Consider the following 19,490-nt stretch of genomic DNA (forward strand, 5'->3'; position numbering starts at 1 on the left):
CCTACACTCCTCATTGCTGACCTATACTTATCTATAACTGGGCTAACAAATCGCAAACTAGCAAAGAATATAAACACATGTGCACACACGCGGCTCTGATCTGAACTGAAAGGCGCATTCACTCGCTGATGATTGAAAGACCGCTCTTGGGCTACCCATGTCAATAGAATTCTACTCCGATGCGCTCCAGCTCTGCCTTCAACAAAATCACAGACTCAGTCTTGCAAAGGTAGATTTGTTTTGGTTTGTTGTATTGAAAAGGAGCTGATATAATTTGGATTCGATCATAGAAAAAAACGTTGATCTATATAGTGCAAACTGAAGGGGCGAACTCAGTGAAATTCAGTCTCGTGCCTGCGCAGCATGGCACATATTCTGCACAACAGTCTTCGATGAAGTACGCGGCCTTCGCACCCACGCAGTTTATAGAGGGAACATTGATTACAACATTTAACATTAGCATCAGGCCATTATTTCCTGAGATGTTCACAGGTCTTTGAGGTAGAGTTCAAGTCAAGTCTCAAGTCCATTTTGGCAATGGCTTTCTACCTGCTGTGGGTTACTGTAGGTCTATAAACCTTGTAAATTATTTGAAGAGACTCCCCTGTTCATTAGTCCATACTTTTCCGAAAGAAAATACATCAGGCACTATTTCAATCCAAATACATTTCCTTTTAAAATGTAGACAGTTTACATTTAATAAAAGTAATTGTACCGGATATTTAAAAAAGCAAACAGAACATTTTAAAGTGCATGGTATTTTGTGTCACACAAACAGAATCTGTAGGTGAGGGAAGATAAATGACAAGCATGAATGTAAACCAAAATGACTGACAACTGTTCAATAACTGCACTACTAAAGTGTCCTATATATCAAACAATGACCTTTATCCCTAAAATATACTTACTAACCTGGACACTTAACATAAATACAATTTCCTGTAACAAGTAGCAAATTACATCCTGTGCCCTAAGAGAGAGAATATTTACATTGCAGACAGGTTACATTTCAGAAAGATCAAGTTTGTCAGCGTTCTTGCAGTGAGTCTGGCACGATGAGGGCGTATGAGGAGGCCTCCATGACTAAACACTCTCCACTGGGGCACCGGTGGCAGGCACAGCCAACACTGTCATTGCTACCTGATTGAGTTTTGGAAAGTCTTTTGCATGGATTTTCCAAAAATCCAAGCAATCAACTTACTTTTCATCAGAAGATACTTCAATGTAGCTAATAATCTCTACTTTGACAGGTGACTTTGTCTCCTTTCTTCATGCTGATCTTGTTGAGGAGGCCAGAGAACAGTCTGGAGGTTTTGACAGGTGGTTGTTCCTCTTCTCCACCACTGCTCTCCATAATGGTGACTTTCCATGCCTCAGCCTTCTGGCTAGGTCTGAAAAAAAATCCTAAAATGATCAAGAATATAACAGTATACATTATACATGAAAATAAATCATTTGAATGCAAGTGAAATAGAAAACGCTGCATGTTGCAATGCATTGTACTTACCAATCACTCTCCTTCAATTCAGCTTGATCTTCATGTGGTATGAGGACATCATGATCAAGCCAGAACAGGCAGAAAGATGGGTCCAGTGCAGTGCAGCCATTATGTATACATTGTCACCAAAGTAAGTTTTGTTGCCTGTTCATCCGAGTGCTCCATTCTGACATTCACAAACACCCCCTGGAATTGGCATTTGAGTGACTGCTGCAGTGCTTTTACTAGACTGAATAGGTGATGACTTGTGCACAGTATACTTTGCAGATGATAGTTGACAGTACACAAGGAAGGGCAGCACTGAGAGAACTCCCTGAGTAAGGTCGGTGGCCTGGACAAAAGGGTCCAAAATGTCCACTAGCTCCAATAGCTGACTCCATGTGATAAGCAGAGTTCCTTGTGTCCTTGGGCCTCAAGTAGCGTATTGACGCTTTGTTGATTCAGATTGGTGGCTGCTTTAACAAGCCGGAGGATGGAATTCCATCTGGTAGACACTGCAGCAGGGATACTACGATTGGCTCTGAACTCGGCTTCAAATGCTTCCGTCAGAGAACAGGTAGTGTGTAGTAAGCTGCAAAGTTTAGTTACCTTAAACATCACACTGTTTATGATTTTTGTTTCCTTTAGTCCATCTCTAATCACCAGTTGTAATGAATGGGCAAAGCACTGTGAGTGCTGTTACCTGCAGTTGGTTTGGATAGCTTCTACATCAACATTGTACTCTTCACCAAATTCTTCCCATATGCTGGGGTTATCCACATCATCATCATCGATTGCTTTGGGGAAACAAACTATGAAGGCCTTTTTCATATTTTCAGAGTTATCACATATTAAATGTCAAATGTTCTTTCCCCAGTGTGTGACCATGTGAGTCTATCACAGCTCAACAGAACTGACTCCAGTCTGGGTGTTTTTTTTCCCCTCTTCCATGGCCATGTAATGGGCCATTACTCCCATGAAGCCCCTCATGGTCCTGTCAGTCCATATATCTACAGTGACAGACACTGATTCTGTCTGTTCTAGGGCACTTTTGATTGTAGCCTTTTTGTTCAGTGTTAAGTCATGCAGGCACCTGGTCAACATGGGCCTACTTACTGGTCAATATTTGTCACCTACCACTGCCATGAAATGCCTAAAGTGAGGGTTGTCCACTAAGGACATAGGCAGGTTGCAGGAAATGATCAGGTCTTGCAGTATAGCCTCTGTTATAGCCTTCTGCCTGGGGTGGCCCTGGCTATACACGCTGCTCTGTCCTTCTGTCCCTGTGCTGGTCACCTTTTGCTTTTCAGAATTCAGTGAACCTGCAGATGAACAACATGTTGCTGACTTGAGATGGAAGTACAAGGACACAAACAAATATTTATGGTCTATGGGATTTTTCAGCAGAAATGTCCAAGAAGTTGCATGCTTTGAACTCTGGTTTTATACTAAGTTATTTCCTAGGAACAGGCTACAGCAGAAAGTGTATTAAATCTGAGTGATATGCATATCGCCGAGATGTAATTTAATCATCTCTGCTAACAAGTAGGTCTAGCTATCTGACAACCCACCTCTTAACCTTTTAAGAAATATTAGGCAGTAATACATTTCCAGTTAGCTAAAAGATGATACACAATAAAGCTAGCTAGCTATATCACGTTGGCATCTGCTAAACAGGCTATTATTAGCATAATCACATTGTAACATCATTGTTAGCTAGCTAGCCTAACTGACCTTTCGCGGTGAGTTTTCACATGTCGGATGAAGTTAGATGTACTGTAGTTGCGCCAGCATCTTTAATGTTAATTCCACAAGTTTTGCAAAACGCATTTCATTTTTTTGCCACTGGCATTATACTGCAGGTTCTTGTAACCAAATGTAATAACAAAAGCTTCACCACCTGATGACATCGTTCCTGATTACGATTGTTCAGCTGTAGTACTACAGTCACGTACAAATGACGCAGATGTTCTAGAAACGCTTTTCAGCCCTCTGTATTAAACTACTTTCTCCGTGTCACAACGCCGCCTGTTCCATGTTATCTGACAGAATGCACAACTAAAACTTATCCCAGTACTGACTTGCATTGTTCACAAGTCTTTCATCTAGAGTCCAAGTCAAGTCACAAGTCAATTGATCACAAGTCTAAATCAAGTCGCAAGTCATTTTCTTTTCTTTAATCACGACTTGAGTTTCCATCTCTGATCATTTCCCATACTCGTGATCCCCACCGCACGTTGCACAGCTCATTTTACCTTTGCACACATTAGCAACATGCCCCATCCGTTGGAATGTTAAGCACCAAAGTGGAGGCGTCACATACTCTCCAACTGAGTGATCCTAGCTACACCCTATTCGGCAGGTTCCCTTCCAATTGCAACAGTACAGTTGTAGTGTCCACTCGATTGCCACTTTTTTGCTTTTCATCCTTTTCACATCAATAACTTTTCCTCCTTTCAGGGAAGCCATAAAGTGGTACATTTCTTCCATGGTAATTTCCAATGGCATCCCAGCAATTATTTCCCTCAGTTTAGACATAGCACCAGGAATGTGACATTTTCACCTCACCCCCATTTAGTGAGTTCAATTTCAAAACTTTCTCCTACTGAATTTGACTATTTGCAATGATCAGGGCCTACCCATAGCCCAGTGGTTTGGCACCCTTAATCACCCCAATTTCTTTCCTAATTGCTTTTGTCAAATGCAACAGATTGAAGTACTTACTTTCCATTTCACATCACAAAACCAGAGAGCAACCTCTGTCTGGTGAAGTCCACAAAGCATATTGAATGCAACAAACAGTTACATGACCTACATATGTTCAAGAAAGTTCATGTTTCTGACATTTTAGGACCACTAAACATCTCTTGATTTAGAACCCCAGAGAGTTACCACAAGTCACAAAGAAAACAGGAGCTGACTCCACTATTCCAGCACCATTTCAACATCATCAAATCACCTGTGCTTAGTCACATAAATTGACAACTGAAAGATACCAAAAACAATTTAGTCCAATCAATGTAAGCTAAATATGATGTGGCTGTCCATGGTTCTGATTTCTGTGTGTGTGTGTGCGTTCTGCAATTTCAACTTCAACATTTCAACATTGACTAAGCACAGGTGATTTTATGATGTTGAAATGTTGAAGTTTAAATGGTGCTGAAATAGTGGAGGCAGCTCCTTTTTTCTTTTTGAAAAACATGTCGACTCACCCCACCTGTATAGAAACACCAATGCCATCCTCCTCTCTTTCATGTTGAGGAAATGCTCTATCACTCTGTCATACAGTACACAATTGGCTTAAATGTTTGTTCACTAGCCTAAATTCCTTTCATGGAAAACACTACATCTAGCTACATATTGAATTTTCATCCTCTCAGGCTAGGGGCACAATGCATTAATTAATGGTTGGATCAGAATCGCCATTATAATCATTGGCCAGTATGGAGAATTAAGTAAAACCACAAGTCCATATCCCTATCTTCATCCATGGCTAATTTAGAAAGGGCTGATTTTAGCAAGCTAGCTAGCCACTGGAGGACAACAACACAACTGCAATGAGATTAAACAATTCAAGTTGTTTCTGTCAATGACATAGGCTCTTGGTGATATTTGATAGGCTTCTCTTTACACTTTTTGTTGGTATGCCAGGACCATTCACAGTTGAGCTCACTCAGTTTAACTCAAGGCTGATTGGCTATTATTTTATACATTTTTTTATCAAGGGAGACCGAATGCTTGCTTCCATTGCATTCAATGGTATGGGCAGCAATGTCATAAACCTACCCTTTGGAACCAGACAGTATCAGATAGATGGCCCACACATACAGAGAAAGAAGGGCGCTGTTTCGCTTGCTCTCTCTGATGAGATACATTCAACCTCTTGCAAACTGAAGAAAAATTCTGACACAGAGAGACGAAATATACATGATTTTAAATATATTTTTTTGGGGGGGTGCATTTTTTGGGGCAAGCCTGACTTCCCTTAGCATCCATGAAAACAAGCCACTACTGGTTTTATCATCATTATCAATATACATTGCCCTAGCGCTACCATCTGAACTACCAACTGTAGCTCAGTTGGTAGAGCATGGCGCTTGTAATGCCAGGGTAGTGGGTTCAATCCCCGGGACCACCCATACGTAGAATGTATGCACACATGACTGTAAGTCGCTTTGGATAAAAGCGTCTGCTAAATGGCATATATTATATTATTATTATTAGCCGCCATGCCAAACCAGTCACAATACAGTTGTGCCAAATCCGATAAAAAACAAAGATACAGTTTTGTAACAGATAGTGGTCCGACATACTCATCAAAGGTTCCGCGGGTGTTTGCAAGCTACGGTGACTGTTGTCTCGCTTTGAAAATGATTTATTGCTGATATGAAATATAAGGTTCTTAACTTATTATGCTTCCAAAACCGTTGGCTACCGCAAGCCATGCATGTTAAGCCTCGATCCCACCGACAGTCTTTCGGCGCAAAATGGTATGCAGCATCATCTGGACATTCAACATTCGCCTTCTGCTACCTTTTCTGTCAAGCCGTCTACACAGCTTGATGCATACGTTCGATACACCCAACGTATGCACCACACAGAAGTCACAGCAACTGCCTCTACAACGCAATGCTGCAAGGCAAGCGCAGCGTTCCATTGGAAATTAATGTACTTCTGGTTTACCAAAATGCAAGGACACTATTGGTATGATCAAGGCGTAAATGTTTAGTACTGAGGGTCTAGGATCTTAACAAAACTCCCCCTACAGAAGACGCCTTCATCCAATGGCTGATTTTCTTATGTGTAATGTAATGGAACTGTAAGTCATGATTAAGGGCTTCCTAGTTCAAGGCTACGTTTTCTCTTCAATAATTTGAACATCTATTGATCATTAATCATCATAGAAAAAATGTTTTATTTATTAAGGATGAGCTAGGTCATAATATGCTATTCACATCATTGGTGCGCTCCCTACAGTCTCACTTTCACTCAATTGACTACACTGGAATGGTGAAATCAAATTTTATTGGTCACATACACATGGTTAGCAGATGCTAATACGAGTGTAGCGAAATGCTTGTGCTTCTAGATCTGCAGTAATACCTTGCAGTAATATCTAACAATTAATCTAACAATTGTCAGGTTTTGGCCAGGGTTGTTCCGGTTTTTGGTCACTAGATGCCCCCATTGTGCCTTTTGACCTTTTGTTTTCCCTTGATCCCCATTATTATTTGCACCTGTGCCGCGTTTCCCCTTATTGTATTGAAACCCTTTGTTTTCCTCTGTTCTTTGCTCTGTGTTTGTATGTTAGCACCCAGCCCTAGTACTCTGAGAACTCTTGTTGATCCCGGATCTCTTGTGGAATTCTGTTTTTTGTTCTTGTTTGTTTGGTTTTTTTGTATCTTTTGAGGCTTTTTGTGCTTTACCTTCCACCTTGTGGATTTACCTTTTTTGTCTTGGAGGATTACCTTTGTTCTTGTAGGATTCCTTTTGAGGTTGTGGAGTTACATGTTTTCCTGAAGAACTTCATTTTTTACTTCATTAAATACACCGTCTCAAGTACTGCTGTGTCTGCCTCATCTTCTGGGTTCTGCCGACTATTCGTGGCTCAGTTGGTTAAGTGACTGTTTCTCACTCTGTAGACCCGGGTTCGTAACCGGGTCCTGACAACAATTTCACAACAACTACCTTATACACACAAAAGTAAAGGAATGGATAAGAATATGTACATATAAATATATGGATGCGTGATGTCTGAACTGCATAGGCAAGATGTAGTAGATGGTATAGAGTACAGTATATACATATGAGATGAGTAATGTAGTAATGTAGGGTATGTAAACATTATATAAAGTGACATTGTTTAAAGTGACTAGTGATTTGGTAGTTTGCCCCTGGTGATGTGTTGTGCAGACCTCACTACCCTCTGGAAAACCTTACAGTTGTTGGCGGAGCAGTTGCCTAAAGTACCAGGCGGTGATACAGCCCGACAGGATGCTCTCGGTTGTGCATCTGTAAAGGTTTGTGAGTGTTTTTGGTGACAAGACACATTTCTTCAGCCTCCTGAGGGTGAAGAGGTGCTGTTGCACCTTCTTCACAACGCTGTCTGTGTGGGTGGACCAATGCAGTTTGTCCGTGATGTGTACGCCGAGAACTTAAAACTTTCCACCTTCTCCACAACTGTCGCGTCAATGTGGATAGGGGGGTGCTCCCTCTGCTGTTTCCTGTAGTCCACGATCATCTCCTTTGTTTTGTTGACGTTAAATATGAGGTTATTTTCCTGACACCACACTCCGAGGGCCCTCACCTACTCCCTGTAGGCCGTCTCGTCGTTGTTGGTAATAAAGCCGACCACTGTAGTGTCATCTGCAAACTTGATGATTGCCCCGTAGCATTCACATCATGAAGTGCTTTGAGAGACTAGTCAAGGATCATATCACCTCCACCCTACCTGACACCCTAGACTCACTCCAATTTGCTTACCGCCCCAATAGGTCCACAGACGACGCAATCACAATCTCACTGCACACTGCCCTAACCCATCTGGACAAGAGGAATACCTATGTAATGTAAGAATGCTGTTCATCTATTACAGCTCAGCATTTAACACCATAGTACCCTCCAAACTCGTCATGAAGCTCGAAACCCCTGGGGTTTTAGGCTGGGTTTCTGTACAGCACTTTGTGACATCAGCTGATGTAAGAAGGGCTTTATAAATATTTTTTTACATTTTTTATTACATTTTACCCCCCATTCGTGGTATCCAATTGTTAGTAGTTACTATGTTGTCTCATCGCTACAACTCCCGTATGGGCTCGGGAGAGACGAAGGTCGAAAGCCATGCATCCTCCGAAACACAACCCAACCAAGCCGCACTGCTTCTTAACACAGTGCGCATCCAACCCGGAAGCCAATGTGTCGGAGGAAACACTGTGCACCTGGCAACCTGGTTAGTGTGCACTGCGCCCGGCCCGCCACAGGAGTCACTAGTGTGCTATGAGACAAGGATATCCCTACCGGCCAAGCCCTCCCTAACCCGGGCGAAGCTAGGCCAATTGTGCGTCGCCCCATGGACCTCCCGGTCGAGTCTCTGGTGGAACAGCTAGCACTAAACAGTGCCCTAGACCACTGCGCCACGCGGGAGGCCCTATAAATACATTTGATTGATTGATTGAGTAAAATGTCACAAAAATGGCTCAAGCATTATTGAGGAGCTTTCCATCACGTGGTATCTCTGCTGCTGCAACAGTGACCACGTTTACATGAGCACAGTACTCCGGATAGTAGTTTGTATCCCGATTTCACAAGTATCACTGTATCCGTGAATAAGCAGAATATTCCTAATTTAAGCCCATATGTGTCAACTCAAAAACAGAATACCCTACTTGAGTATCCCGAATAATAACGTGATATTCAAGGACATCAACCACCCGAGCCACTGCCTGTTCACCCCGTTATCATTCAGAAGGCGAGGTCAGTACTGGTGCATCAAAGCTGGGACGGAGAGACTGAAAATCAGCTTCTATCTCAAGGCCATCAGACTGTTAAACAGCCATCACTAGCACATTATAGGCTGCTGCCTATAGGCATCGACTAGGAATCCCTGGCCACTTTAAGGAATGGAACACTAGTCACTTTAATAATGTTACTCACCTCATATGTATATACTGTAATCTATACTATTCTACGGAATCTTAGTCACTTGATAATGTTTTCATCTTGCATTATTCATCTCATATGTATATACTGTATTTTATACTATTCTACGGTATCTTAGTCACTTAATGTTTACATATCTGACATTACTCATCTCAAATGTATATACTGTTTTCTATACTGTTCTACTGTATCTTAGTCCGTTCCGCTCTGACATCGCTTGTCCATATGTGTAGTCTTAATTAATTCCTACTTAGATTTGTGTGTGTAGGTTATATGTCGTGTAATTTGTTAGATATTACTGCACTGTTGGAGCTAGAAGCACAAACATTTCATTACACTCGCAATAACATCTGCTAATCACGTGTATGTGACCAATAACATATGATTTGATATTGGTGTGCATGTAAACGTGGTCACGGTCAACTAACAAGTGGGTTTTGACCAAATGGCATGCAGCTCTCAGAAGTGACTTTTCGTAGCAGAAGGTTTAGAATAGCAGCAAATTAGCTTAAAAAATCAACATTTTCTCTTTGCAAAATGTGTAGAATTAGTTATAAAACTGCAACAATTGTTTTGTGTCCCATGGCAAAATGTGTCGAATAAATGTTTTCCCAAGAAAACATTTTACATTTTAAAAATACAAGAGTTTCTATTGGAAAAATTCAGGAAGGTCCCTCCCCGTTTCGTTCCGTTTAAGAAACTTTCGCAACAGAATCGGTGGAATGAATACACGCATATTCGCGTGTTTCCATTGCACTTCAGTGCACACAAATTACTCGTAAAATCTTTCGAGCAAGGGCGATATTGCGCGTGCACGCGACTGGCTTGCCATAGAAAACAAAGCTGTCTGCGCGGCATCCATTACCGCGGAGGGTGCAGACTTCGGGAATATATGAATATAGACGCTAGAAAACACTCCTAAATATGGATTTTCAGCGAGTATAGGATCATTTGAGACTCGGGCCTGTAAGGGCAGTGAGACTGCAGGACACTCGCGAAACTGACGAAATATACAGTTTTTATCGGGGTGCTTTGTCTTGGCCAGCTAGCAAACCATCATTGTCATTCGATTGGAAGCTATTCTACTAGTTTTTGCTAGATGGGGGCTGGGGTGCATCGCCATGTTGTTATCAAATAGTAACTGTTAAAAAATACATCTTGAAGTAAAGGCGGAAATTTTTCCACCAGGTCCTTCGTTTTGGCCACAGGGAACCGAATCTCAACAGTCGCGGAACCCACCACTGACTGTTGTCGTCGGTGACATGGCGGAGCAAGGCTACTCTTCTTGGTGAGTGCGCATAGGTATAGCCATTGCACGAGTTGGCTAATAGCCTGACTTGACTGCTCTATGTACTTTTTTTTACAGATATAGTTGACAACCTGCATCGTTCCTAAATAAATCAACTACTATTTTGTTTAACTAGAATTAGATGGCCCTTTTTTCAAATTGTCTTCTTGAGCTAGATAACTACGGTCCAAGTACAGGGCTAGCTCGCTATCTGCCAGTTAGCGAACTTAGCGGCTCGTCTTAATGTTGGCATTTCATTGGTCATACGGAAATGGTTATACAAGGTAGACGAATCTGTAAGGTTGTATATAACTAACGTTGGTTCGCCAACTCCTACCAAAATAATATTATTTAGTTAGCTATCTAGCATGTAAGCCCCTCGTCAACATCAGTTGTTTTGTATGCATAAATATCTTATTGCTACATCTCGTTAGTCAGTTACACACAAAGGGAGCCTATGAGCGGAGCTAGCCTACCGAACCAGTTTACGCCTGCTAGCCAGGCTACGTTAGCAGGAAAGCTCACCGGCTTTATTCATGGCATGTCTAACTTTTCACACAATAATTATGTTGTCATTGTGATACATGAATGACACGCCCGGTGTTTTATAAAGTCGGAGAGAAATAGCTATGTTATTGAGTCATCCATTTTTATTTTGTTAATGACGTGCGCAGCTGGCTTGCTAGCAAGTCAACACCTCTAGCTTGTTTAGCTAACGTTAGCTAGCTTGTTATCTTGATTGTCCATCATAATAATCTGCTTCCTAAGAGTAGCTAGCTGGCTAAGTAAGGCATTGATCTGTACATCGGGGTTTATCTTCTCGCATTGTTAGCTATAACTAACTGATTGCAATCCCTATTGTAATGTGCCAGAATAATAGTTTTCAAAAATGTTTTTGTGTGATAGCAAGTGTGCCATGCAGACCAATATTAGGTAGACTGATAAATAACATGTCCATCCGTGTCATTTGTCGATTTTTCGCAGTTGGAAATTGGGTTATTTTGTCCATTTTTAGCTGTACATTTGATGTTTTTAATTGAAGGCCTATGCTGCAGAACATGGCATAATTAAAGTCAAATTATGTGCCATCTAAATGGCTAATATTGTTTTTAAGTATTGATGTGGAGGCAAACATTTATTGCTCAGACACACCGGTAGGATTGTCAAACGTTTGCCTGTGTCGGCAGTCGATCTCTTTTGTGTTAACACAGCAAAGACCTTGAAGTCGTCAGCCTTGTTAAAATATTCCAAACTAGAAGGCGGCAGTAACATTTTTTTTGGCAATGCATGTCTGTGGTTGTTGCTTAGGTTTGGTCTAGATTAATGTTAGTTAGCTAGCTGCACTAATGTTGCTATTTTGCAGAAAGACCTTGTTTATTTATTTTAAACTTTATTTTACTAGGCAAGTCAGTTAAGAACAAATTCTTATTTACAATGACTGCCTACACAGGCCAAACATGGATGACGCTGGGCCAATTGTGCGCCGCTCTATGGGACTCCCAATCACGGCTGGTTGTGATACAGCCTGAATTCAAATCAGGGTGTCTGTAGTGACGCCTCTAGCAGTGAGATGCAGTGCCTTAGACCGCTGTGCCACCTGGGAGCCCATCTGGCTTGATAATACTAGCCAGATGGCCACAGCTCGATAACTACCTAGCAAGATGACAAAAAAAGAATTTCATTCACTCTCCATAATTATGGGGAGTGGAGGGTGAGATTTTTTTGTGTGGGGGGATCTCGAAAGATTGAGGGTTAGCTCTCGGGAACTGTGTTGCGGGGTCTTAGATGGTTGGTGACCTTGTGGTTGGGAGCTTGGGTCGGTATCCGAGAGTTTGCTGGTTTGGGTCCCCGATTTGGCTTTGGTGGGAGATTTGTCGATGTGCCCTTTGGTGGGGAGTTTGACCCGGATGCTCTGGTTGGCTGAATCATGTTATGGGTGTGCTTGTAATCATTAAGGACTGTGGAGATTTTCACGATAAAAAAAGTAAATCAAAAACTACGATTTTTTTAACCTTTATTTAACTAGACAAGTCAGTTAAGAACAAATTCTTATTTTCAATGACGGCCTAGGAATAGTGGGTTAACTGTCTGTTCAGGGGCAGAACGAAATATTTGTACCGTGTCAGGTTGGGGAGTTGAGCTTGCAACATTTCGGTTACTAGTCCAACGCTCTAACCACTAGGCGACCCTGCCGCCCCAATTGAGCTAAGTGCAGGCAAAATTCTAAAGGAAAACCTGGTTCAATCTGTTTTCCACCAGACACTGGTGACCATAGACCTTTTATTTAACTAGGCAAGTCAGTTAAGAACACATTCTTATTTTCAATGACGGCCTAGGAACAGTGGGTCAACTGCCTTGTTCAGGGGCAGAACGACAGATTTTTTTTACCTTGTCAGCTCAGGGATTCGATCTAGCTACCTTTCGGTTACTAGTCCAACGATCTCTAACCACTAGGCCACCATTTTTCCTGTTCCCAAGAAAGCTAAGGTAACTGAGCTAAACGACTACCGCCCCGTAGCACTCACTTCCGTCATCATGAAGTGCTTTGAGAGACTAGTCAAGGACCATATCACCTCCACCCTACCTGACACCCTAGACCCACTCCAATTTGCTTACCGCCCCCAATAGGTCCACAGACGACGCAATCACAACCACACTGCCCTAACCCATCTGGACAAGAGGAATATGTAAGATCCCACAGTTGACGGTGCATATCAGAGCAGAAACAAAACATAAGGTCGAAGGAATTGTCCGTACAGCTCAGAGACCGGATTGTGTCAAGGCACCGATCTGGGGAAGGGTACCAAAAACAAATGTCTGCAGCATTGAAGGTCCCCAAGAACATTGTGGCCTCCATCATTCTTATCATTCTGTGGTCCTTCTGTAGCTCAGTTGGTAGAGCATGGCGCTTGTAACGCCAGGGTAGTGGGTTCGATTCCCGGGACCACCCATACGTAGAATGTATGCACACATGACTGTAAGTCGCTTTGGATAAAAGCGTCCGCTAAATGGCATCTTTCTTTCTTAAATGGAAGACGTTTGAAAATGATCCGCTACAGGGATGGGTAGCGTCAAGAAGTTAAATGGAAGAAGTTTGGAACCACCAAGACTCTTCCTTGAGCTGACTGCCCAGCCAATCTGAGCAATCGAGGGAGAAGGGCCTTGGTCAGGGAGGTGACCAAGAACCCGATGGTCCCTCTGACAGAGCTCCAGAGTTCCTCTGGAGATGAGGAGAACCTTCCATTTTAAGAATGATGGAGGCCACGGTGTTCTTGGGGACATTCAATGCTGCAGACATTTGTTTTTGGTACCCTTCCCCCGATCTGTCTCGACACAATCCTGTCTCGCAGCTCTACGGACAATTCCTTCGACCTCATGGCTTAATTTTTGCTCTGACATGCACTGTCAACTGTGGGACCTTCTATAGATAGGTGTCTGCCTTTCCAAATCATGTCCAATCAATTGAATTTACCACCGGTGGGCTCCAAGTTGTGTTAACATCTCAAGGATGATCAATGGAAACCGGATGCACCTGAGCTCAGTTTCATGTCTCATAGCAAAGGGTCTGAATAATTATGTAAATAAGGTGTTTCTGTTTTTTAAAAACTTAATACATTTGCTAATATTTATAAAAGCAGTTTTTGCTTTGTCATTATGGGGTATGGTGTGTAGATTGAGGGGAACGACATTTTAATCCATTTCAGAATACTGTAACGTAACAAAATGTGGAAAAGGTCAAGGGGTCTGAATACTTCCCGAATGCTCTGTAAGTACAAAAATTATCCCAAATGTGACCAGAGGGGAATGTTCCAATTATTTCAAAACCCACAGAAAATAGGCTATTTGTTACAGAAGTAAGAATCGTTGTCAAATAATGTAAGAATGCAAACAACTGTTCAGAGACTGTTTTAAAATGTAGGTAACCTCTCTCAGATTCAGATTTAGTACAGACCAGGCCTGACATGGGCTGGACCCTATGATCATCTGGCTACATAGCTGATGCCTGCGGGACTGATGATTAATCTCGGTGCTCCATTTTTGTTGGTTTTGTTTATCTGTTGACCCCAGCCTCGACCTCAGGCCCTGTGTGAAGTTAACTGACCATCTCTGCCCATTCATTGACATTTTACCAGTTGTTGTCTTAGCTGATTAGCTGTTGTCTTACCCGTTGTTGTCTTATCTAGCTCTCTCAATCAACACCTATGATTGCTTTATGTCTCTCTAATGTCAGCATGCCTTTGTATACAGTTGTTTAGGGTAGTTATCATTGTTTTATTTTACTACGGAATACCTAGCCCCACTCAACATGCCTCAGATACCTCTTTTGTCCCACCTTCCACACATGCGGTGACCTCACTTAGCATAACTAGTGCCCCCAGAGATGCAAACTCTCTTATTGTCACTCAATGCTTAGTTTTACCTCCACTGTACTTGCACCCTACCATACCCCTGTCTGTACATTCTACTCTGAATCTATTCTACCACGCCCAGAAATCTGCTACTTTTATTCTCTGCCCCCAACGCACTAGACGACCAGTTTTGATAGCCTTTAGCCGTACCCTCATCCTACTCCTTCTCTGTTCCTCGGTTGATGTAGAGGTTACAGGCGCTCTCATTTGTTGACTTCTGTAACGTAAAAGCCTTGGTTTCATGCATGTTAAAATCAGAAGCCTCCTTAAGTTTGTGTAACTCACTGCTTTAGCACACTCTACCAACCTTGGTGTGCTTGCCGTGTCTGAATCCTGGCTTAGGAAGGCCACCAAAAATTTGGAGATTTCTATCCCCAACTACAACATTTTCCGTCAAGATAGAACTGCCAAAGGGTGAGGAGTTAGCCTGCAGAGTTCTGTCATACTTTCCAGGTCTATGCCCAAACAGTCCGAGCTTCTAATTTTAAAAATGAATCTCTCCAGAAATAAGTTGTTCACTGTTGCTGCCTGTTATAGACCCACCTCAGCTACCAGCTGTGACACAAATTATCAAGGAACCCACCAGGTACAACCCCAAATCCGTAAACATGGGAACCCTCATAGATATTATCCTGACCAACTTGCCCTCCAAACACACCTCTGCTGTTTTCAATCAGGATCTCAGCGATCACTGCCTCATTGCCTGCATCTGTTATGGGTCCGCAGTCAAACGACCACCCCTCATCACTGTCAAACGCTCCCTAAAACACTTCTGCAAGCAGACCTTTCTAATTGACCTAGCCCGGGTATCCTGGAAGGATATTGACCTCATCCCGTCAGTAGAGGAGACCTGGATGTTCTTTTAAAAGTAATTTCCCCACCATCTAAATACCGTAATTGCTAGACTATAAGCCTTTACTTTATTTCCACACTTTGAACCTCGCGGTTTATACAATGACGTGTCTAATTTATGTATTTTTCCCACTTTTACAAGATTCATGCCGCCAAAAAACTGAGCACCGTCACATAATGTGATGTAAAATCAAGCGCGCTCAAACTTCCCATCATTCTGATTACGGTAGTAATTATGTCACCCTCATCATGGCAAAGACACGGAGAAATGCATATGATGCAGCTTTCAAGTTGAATTCGATCGATATGGCTGTTGGAAAATGAAAGAGAGCTGCTGCACGGGAGCTTGGTCTTAAAGAGTCGATGTTAAGACGTTGGAAACAGCAGCGTGAGAAACTGACTCGGTGCAAAAAGACAACAAAGGCTTTCAGAGGGAAGAAAAGCAGATGGCCCAAAGTATTTGCAGCCACTCGACATCAGTGTAAATCGTACATTTAAGGTGGCTCTCCTTGTTCAGTGGGAGTCTTGGATGACAAGTGGGAAGAAATCCTTCACTAAAACGGGCTGTTATGCGAAGAGCAACTTATGGTCAAGTCTGCCAGTGGGTCCTGACAGCGTGGAGCATTGTCAAAAAATCCACTATCATCAACGGGTTTCAAAAGGTTGGACTGCTGCGTGTTGAAGGGACAGCATGAGCTCAGCGGGGTATTTGCCTCCGGATGAAAGTGACGAGAGCGACAATGAAAACGATCCAACATCGGATGAAGCAATTCTGAGGCTATTCATCTCCGACACCGAAGGAGATGTCTTCAGTGGTTTCAGTGCAAAGGAGGAGGAAGATGGTGACCAAGTCCATTTGTTTCAATGTACCGGTAGGCACCTGCGGCTTATAGACATGTGCGGCGTATTTATGTACAAAATACATATTTTTTAATAATTCAGTGGGTGCGGTTTATATTCAGGTGCGCTTAATAGTCCAGCAATTACAGTAAGCATGCCCCTTTCAAAAAATGCAGAACTAAGAACAGATATAGCCCTTGGTTCACTTCAGACCTGACTGCACTCGACCAGCACAAAAACATCCTGTGGAGTACTGCGCTAGCAGCAACTAATCCCCGCGATATGCAACTTTTCAGGGAAGTCGGGAACCAATACACACAGTCAGTTAGGAAAGCAAAGGCTAGCTTTTTCAAACAGAAATTTGCATCCTGTACCTAACTCCAAAAAGTTCTGGCACACTAAAGTCCATGAAGAATAAGAGCACCTCCTCCCAGCTGCCCACTGCACTGAGGCTAGGGAACATGGTCACCACTGATTTCTAAATCTACGATAGTTGAGATTTCATTAAGCAGTTCTCTACGGCTGGCCATGCTTTCCACCTGGCTTCCCCAACCCCGGCCAACCGCTCCACACCCCCCAAAACTACTTGCCCAAGCCTCCCCAGCTCTCCTTCACCCAAATCCAGATAGCAGATGTTCTGAAAGAGCTGCAAAACCTGGACCTGTACAAATCAGCTGGACTAGACAATCTCTATTCTCTTTATAAAATTATCTGCCACCATTGTTGCAACCCCTATTTCTAGTTTTTTTCAACCTTTCGTATCGTCCGAGATTCCTAAAGATCGGAAAGCTGCCGCGGTCATCCCCCTCTTCAAAGGGGGTGACACTCGAGGCCCAAACTGTTATAGACCTATATTTATCCTGCCCTGGCTTTCTAAAGTCTTTGAAAGCCAAGTTAACAAACAGATCACTGACTATTTCGAATCCCACCGTACCTCTCCGCTGTGCAATCCGGTTTCCGAACTGGTCACGGGTGCACATCAGCCACACTCAAGGTACTACACTATCATAACCGCCATCGATAAAAGACAGTACTGTGCAGCCGCCTTCATCGTCCTGGCCAAGGCTTTCGACTCTGTCAATCATCATATTTTTATCGGCAGACTCAGCGGCCTTGGTTACTAAAATGACTGCCTCGCCTGGTTCACCAACTACTTCTCAGAGTTCAGTGTGTCAGATTTGGGAGGGCCTGTTGTCTGGAAGTCTCTATGGGGGTACCACAGGGTTCAATTCTCGGGCAGACTCTTTTCTATGTATATATCAACAATGTCGCTCTTACTGCGGGTGATTCCCCGATCCACTTCTAAGCAGACGACACCATTCTGTATACTTCTGGCCCCTCTTTGGACACTGTGTTAACAAACCTCCAAATGAGCTTCAATGGCATACAGCACTCATTCTGTGGCCTCCAACTGCTCTTAAGAATCTTCAATCCAAAATTAAATCTATAATTGGCTTCCTATTTTGCATCAAAGCCTCCTTCACACACGTAAAACTGACTATCCCTATATTGTTTTTATTGACCTTTTTTTGTTCTTTTGCACACCAGTATTTCTACTTGCACATCTATCACTCCAATGTTAATTTGCTAAATTGTAATTACTTTGCTACTATTGGTCTATTTATTGCCTTACCTCCTTACTCCATTTGCACACACTGTATATTGATTTTTCTATTGTGTTATTTGACTGTACTTTTGTTTATCCCATGTGTAACTCTGTTTTTTGTCGCACTGCTTTGCTTTATTTTGATCAAGTCACAGTTGTAAATGAGAACTTGTTCTCAACTGGCCTACCTGGTTAAAGGTAAAATAAAACACAATGTAGAAATAATAGCCTACTTTGACAATTCAGTTAATGCAACAAGTATTAGAGACTAAGAGAGAAGATACGCAACTGTTAAGAGAAATTATTTGTAGGATGTATTTCACACTGTCACTTTAGTGTTTGCGTTTAGCCTACAACATATCATGGAACTTCTGGAACCACGGCCCCACCCTGCAAAGTGTCACAGAACACGTGGAGTACCCAACAGAGGTTTTTCCCACTCAATGCCCTGCATCCACTCCAGATGCGCACCCTCTCTTGTGCCCTTCAAGCTTCACCTGCTTTCCAATGAGTTACAACTCAGTTCACACGCCCTGGTGCCACACTATTGGCTTTCCTCTTCCTGCCACTGTAGCCATATCACAAAGTGATTGCACAAGCTGAAATTTGAATGCTTTAGGCCCCTGCAGTTGGGGTTTCTGGTAAGGGGCCTTTTGCAGGTTCCCCCACACAATTTATGATGGCAATGTTGAGCATCCCCCAAACGCATACTTCCACAATTTTCTGACTGTGCGTCCAATATTGTAATAGCTCCTCGGTTGGTCAAGATGGCCAACCCCGCCCATTCTCTTGGTATAACCCATTACAAGCTCTAGAGCAGATAAGTTTCAAAACGACTCCAAACCCCCTGCCACTGTCACTTTAGGCCCAGGCTGTGTGGTACAATGGTGGGACTTGGGGCAGACACACTCGATGGAAACGTAGGCTTCCCTCTCAGGTGTGCTCTCCCTTTTCCCCTCCCTCTGCTCTGTACTCTCATTCTGCTTCCACTCTCCACATCTCTCTCTCCAATCATCTCTAACTCCTCTTTCTCCATGCCTTTTTGCTGCTGAGCCCTGACTCCATATCATGCCCTTTGTTTTCACTGACCTAGAGGAACAGGGAGAGGAGCAACAAATATGATGCAATTGTAGTCAGGAACAACTCATTCACTCAATGTCTCTTCCTTCCTCTTTTTTTCTCCCAACCATACACATACTCTCTTCCTAATAAAGTTTCCATAATAAATTGTGTGATAGTTACCCCGCTCCCTTTCCACACTCTCCCTCTCTCTCTCCTCCAATCAACTCTTGCTTTCTTGCTTGACTGGCTACAGAGTTAGCCAATGTTGGCTGGTTAGTTACGAAGCTGGGACAGTTT

At 42.8% G+C, this 19,490-nt stretch overlaps 1 protein-coding gene and 1 long non-coding RNA gene across 3 annotated transcripts in view; one reads left to right on the forward strand and one right to left on the reverse strand.

Moving 5' to 3' along the window:
• Window positions 1–694: 694 nt before the first annotated feature.
• On the reverse strand, window positions 695–3,725 carry LOC124007497. The gene is made up of 3 exons (XR_006833943.1): window positions 3,212–3,725; window positions 1,508–2,799; window positions 695–1,391 (listed from the first exon to the last, which is right to left on the reverse strand). It is a non-coding gene; the product is annotated as an uncharacterized LOC124007497 (long non-coding RNA).
• A 6,190-nt stretch (window positions 3,726–9,915) lies between these two features.
• Window positions 9,916–19,490, forward strand: part of LOC124006974 (signal peptide peptidase-like 3) — a 50,315-nt gene continuing 40,740 nt past the window's right edge. The window contains exon 1 of one of the 2 annotated variants that reach the window (XM_046317187.1): window positions 9,916–10,424. In XM_046317187.1, coding sequence (XP_046173143.1) covers window positions 10,399–10,424 — 26 coding nt within the window. In that variant the 5' untranslated portion in view covers window positions 9,916–10,398. The remainder of the gene's footprint in view (window positions 10,425–19,490) is intronic. The other variant, XM_046317186.1, reaches the window with a different exon arrangement.

Source organism: Oncorhynchus gorbuscha, linkage group LG20 (assembly GCF_021184085.1).
Source record: "Oncorhynchus gorbuscha isolate QuinsamMale2020 ecotype Even-year linkage group LG20, OgorEven_v1.0, whole genome shotgun sequence".
NCBI lineage: Eukaryota > Metazoa > Chordata > Actinopteri > Salmoniformes > Salmonidae > Oncorhynchus > Oncorhynchus gorbuscha.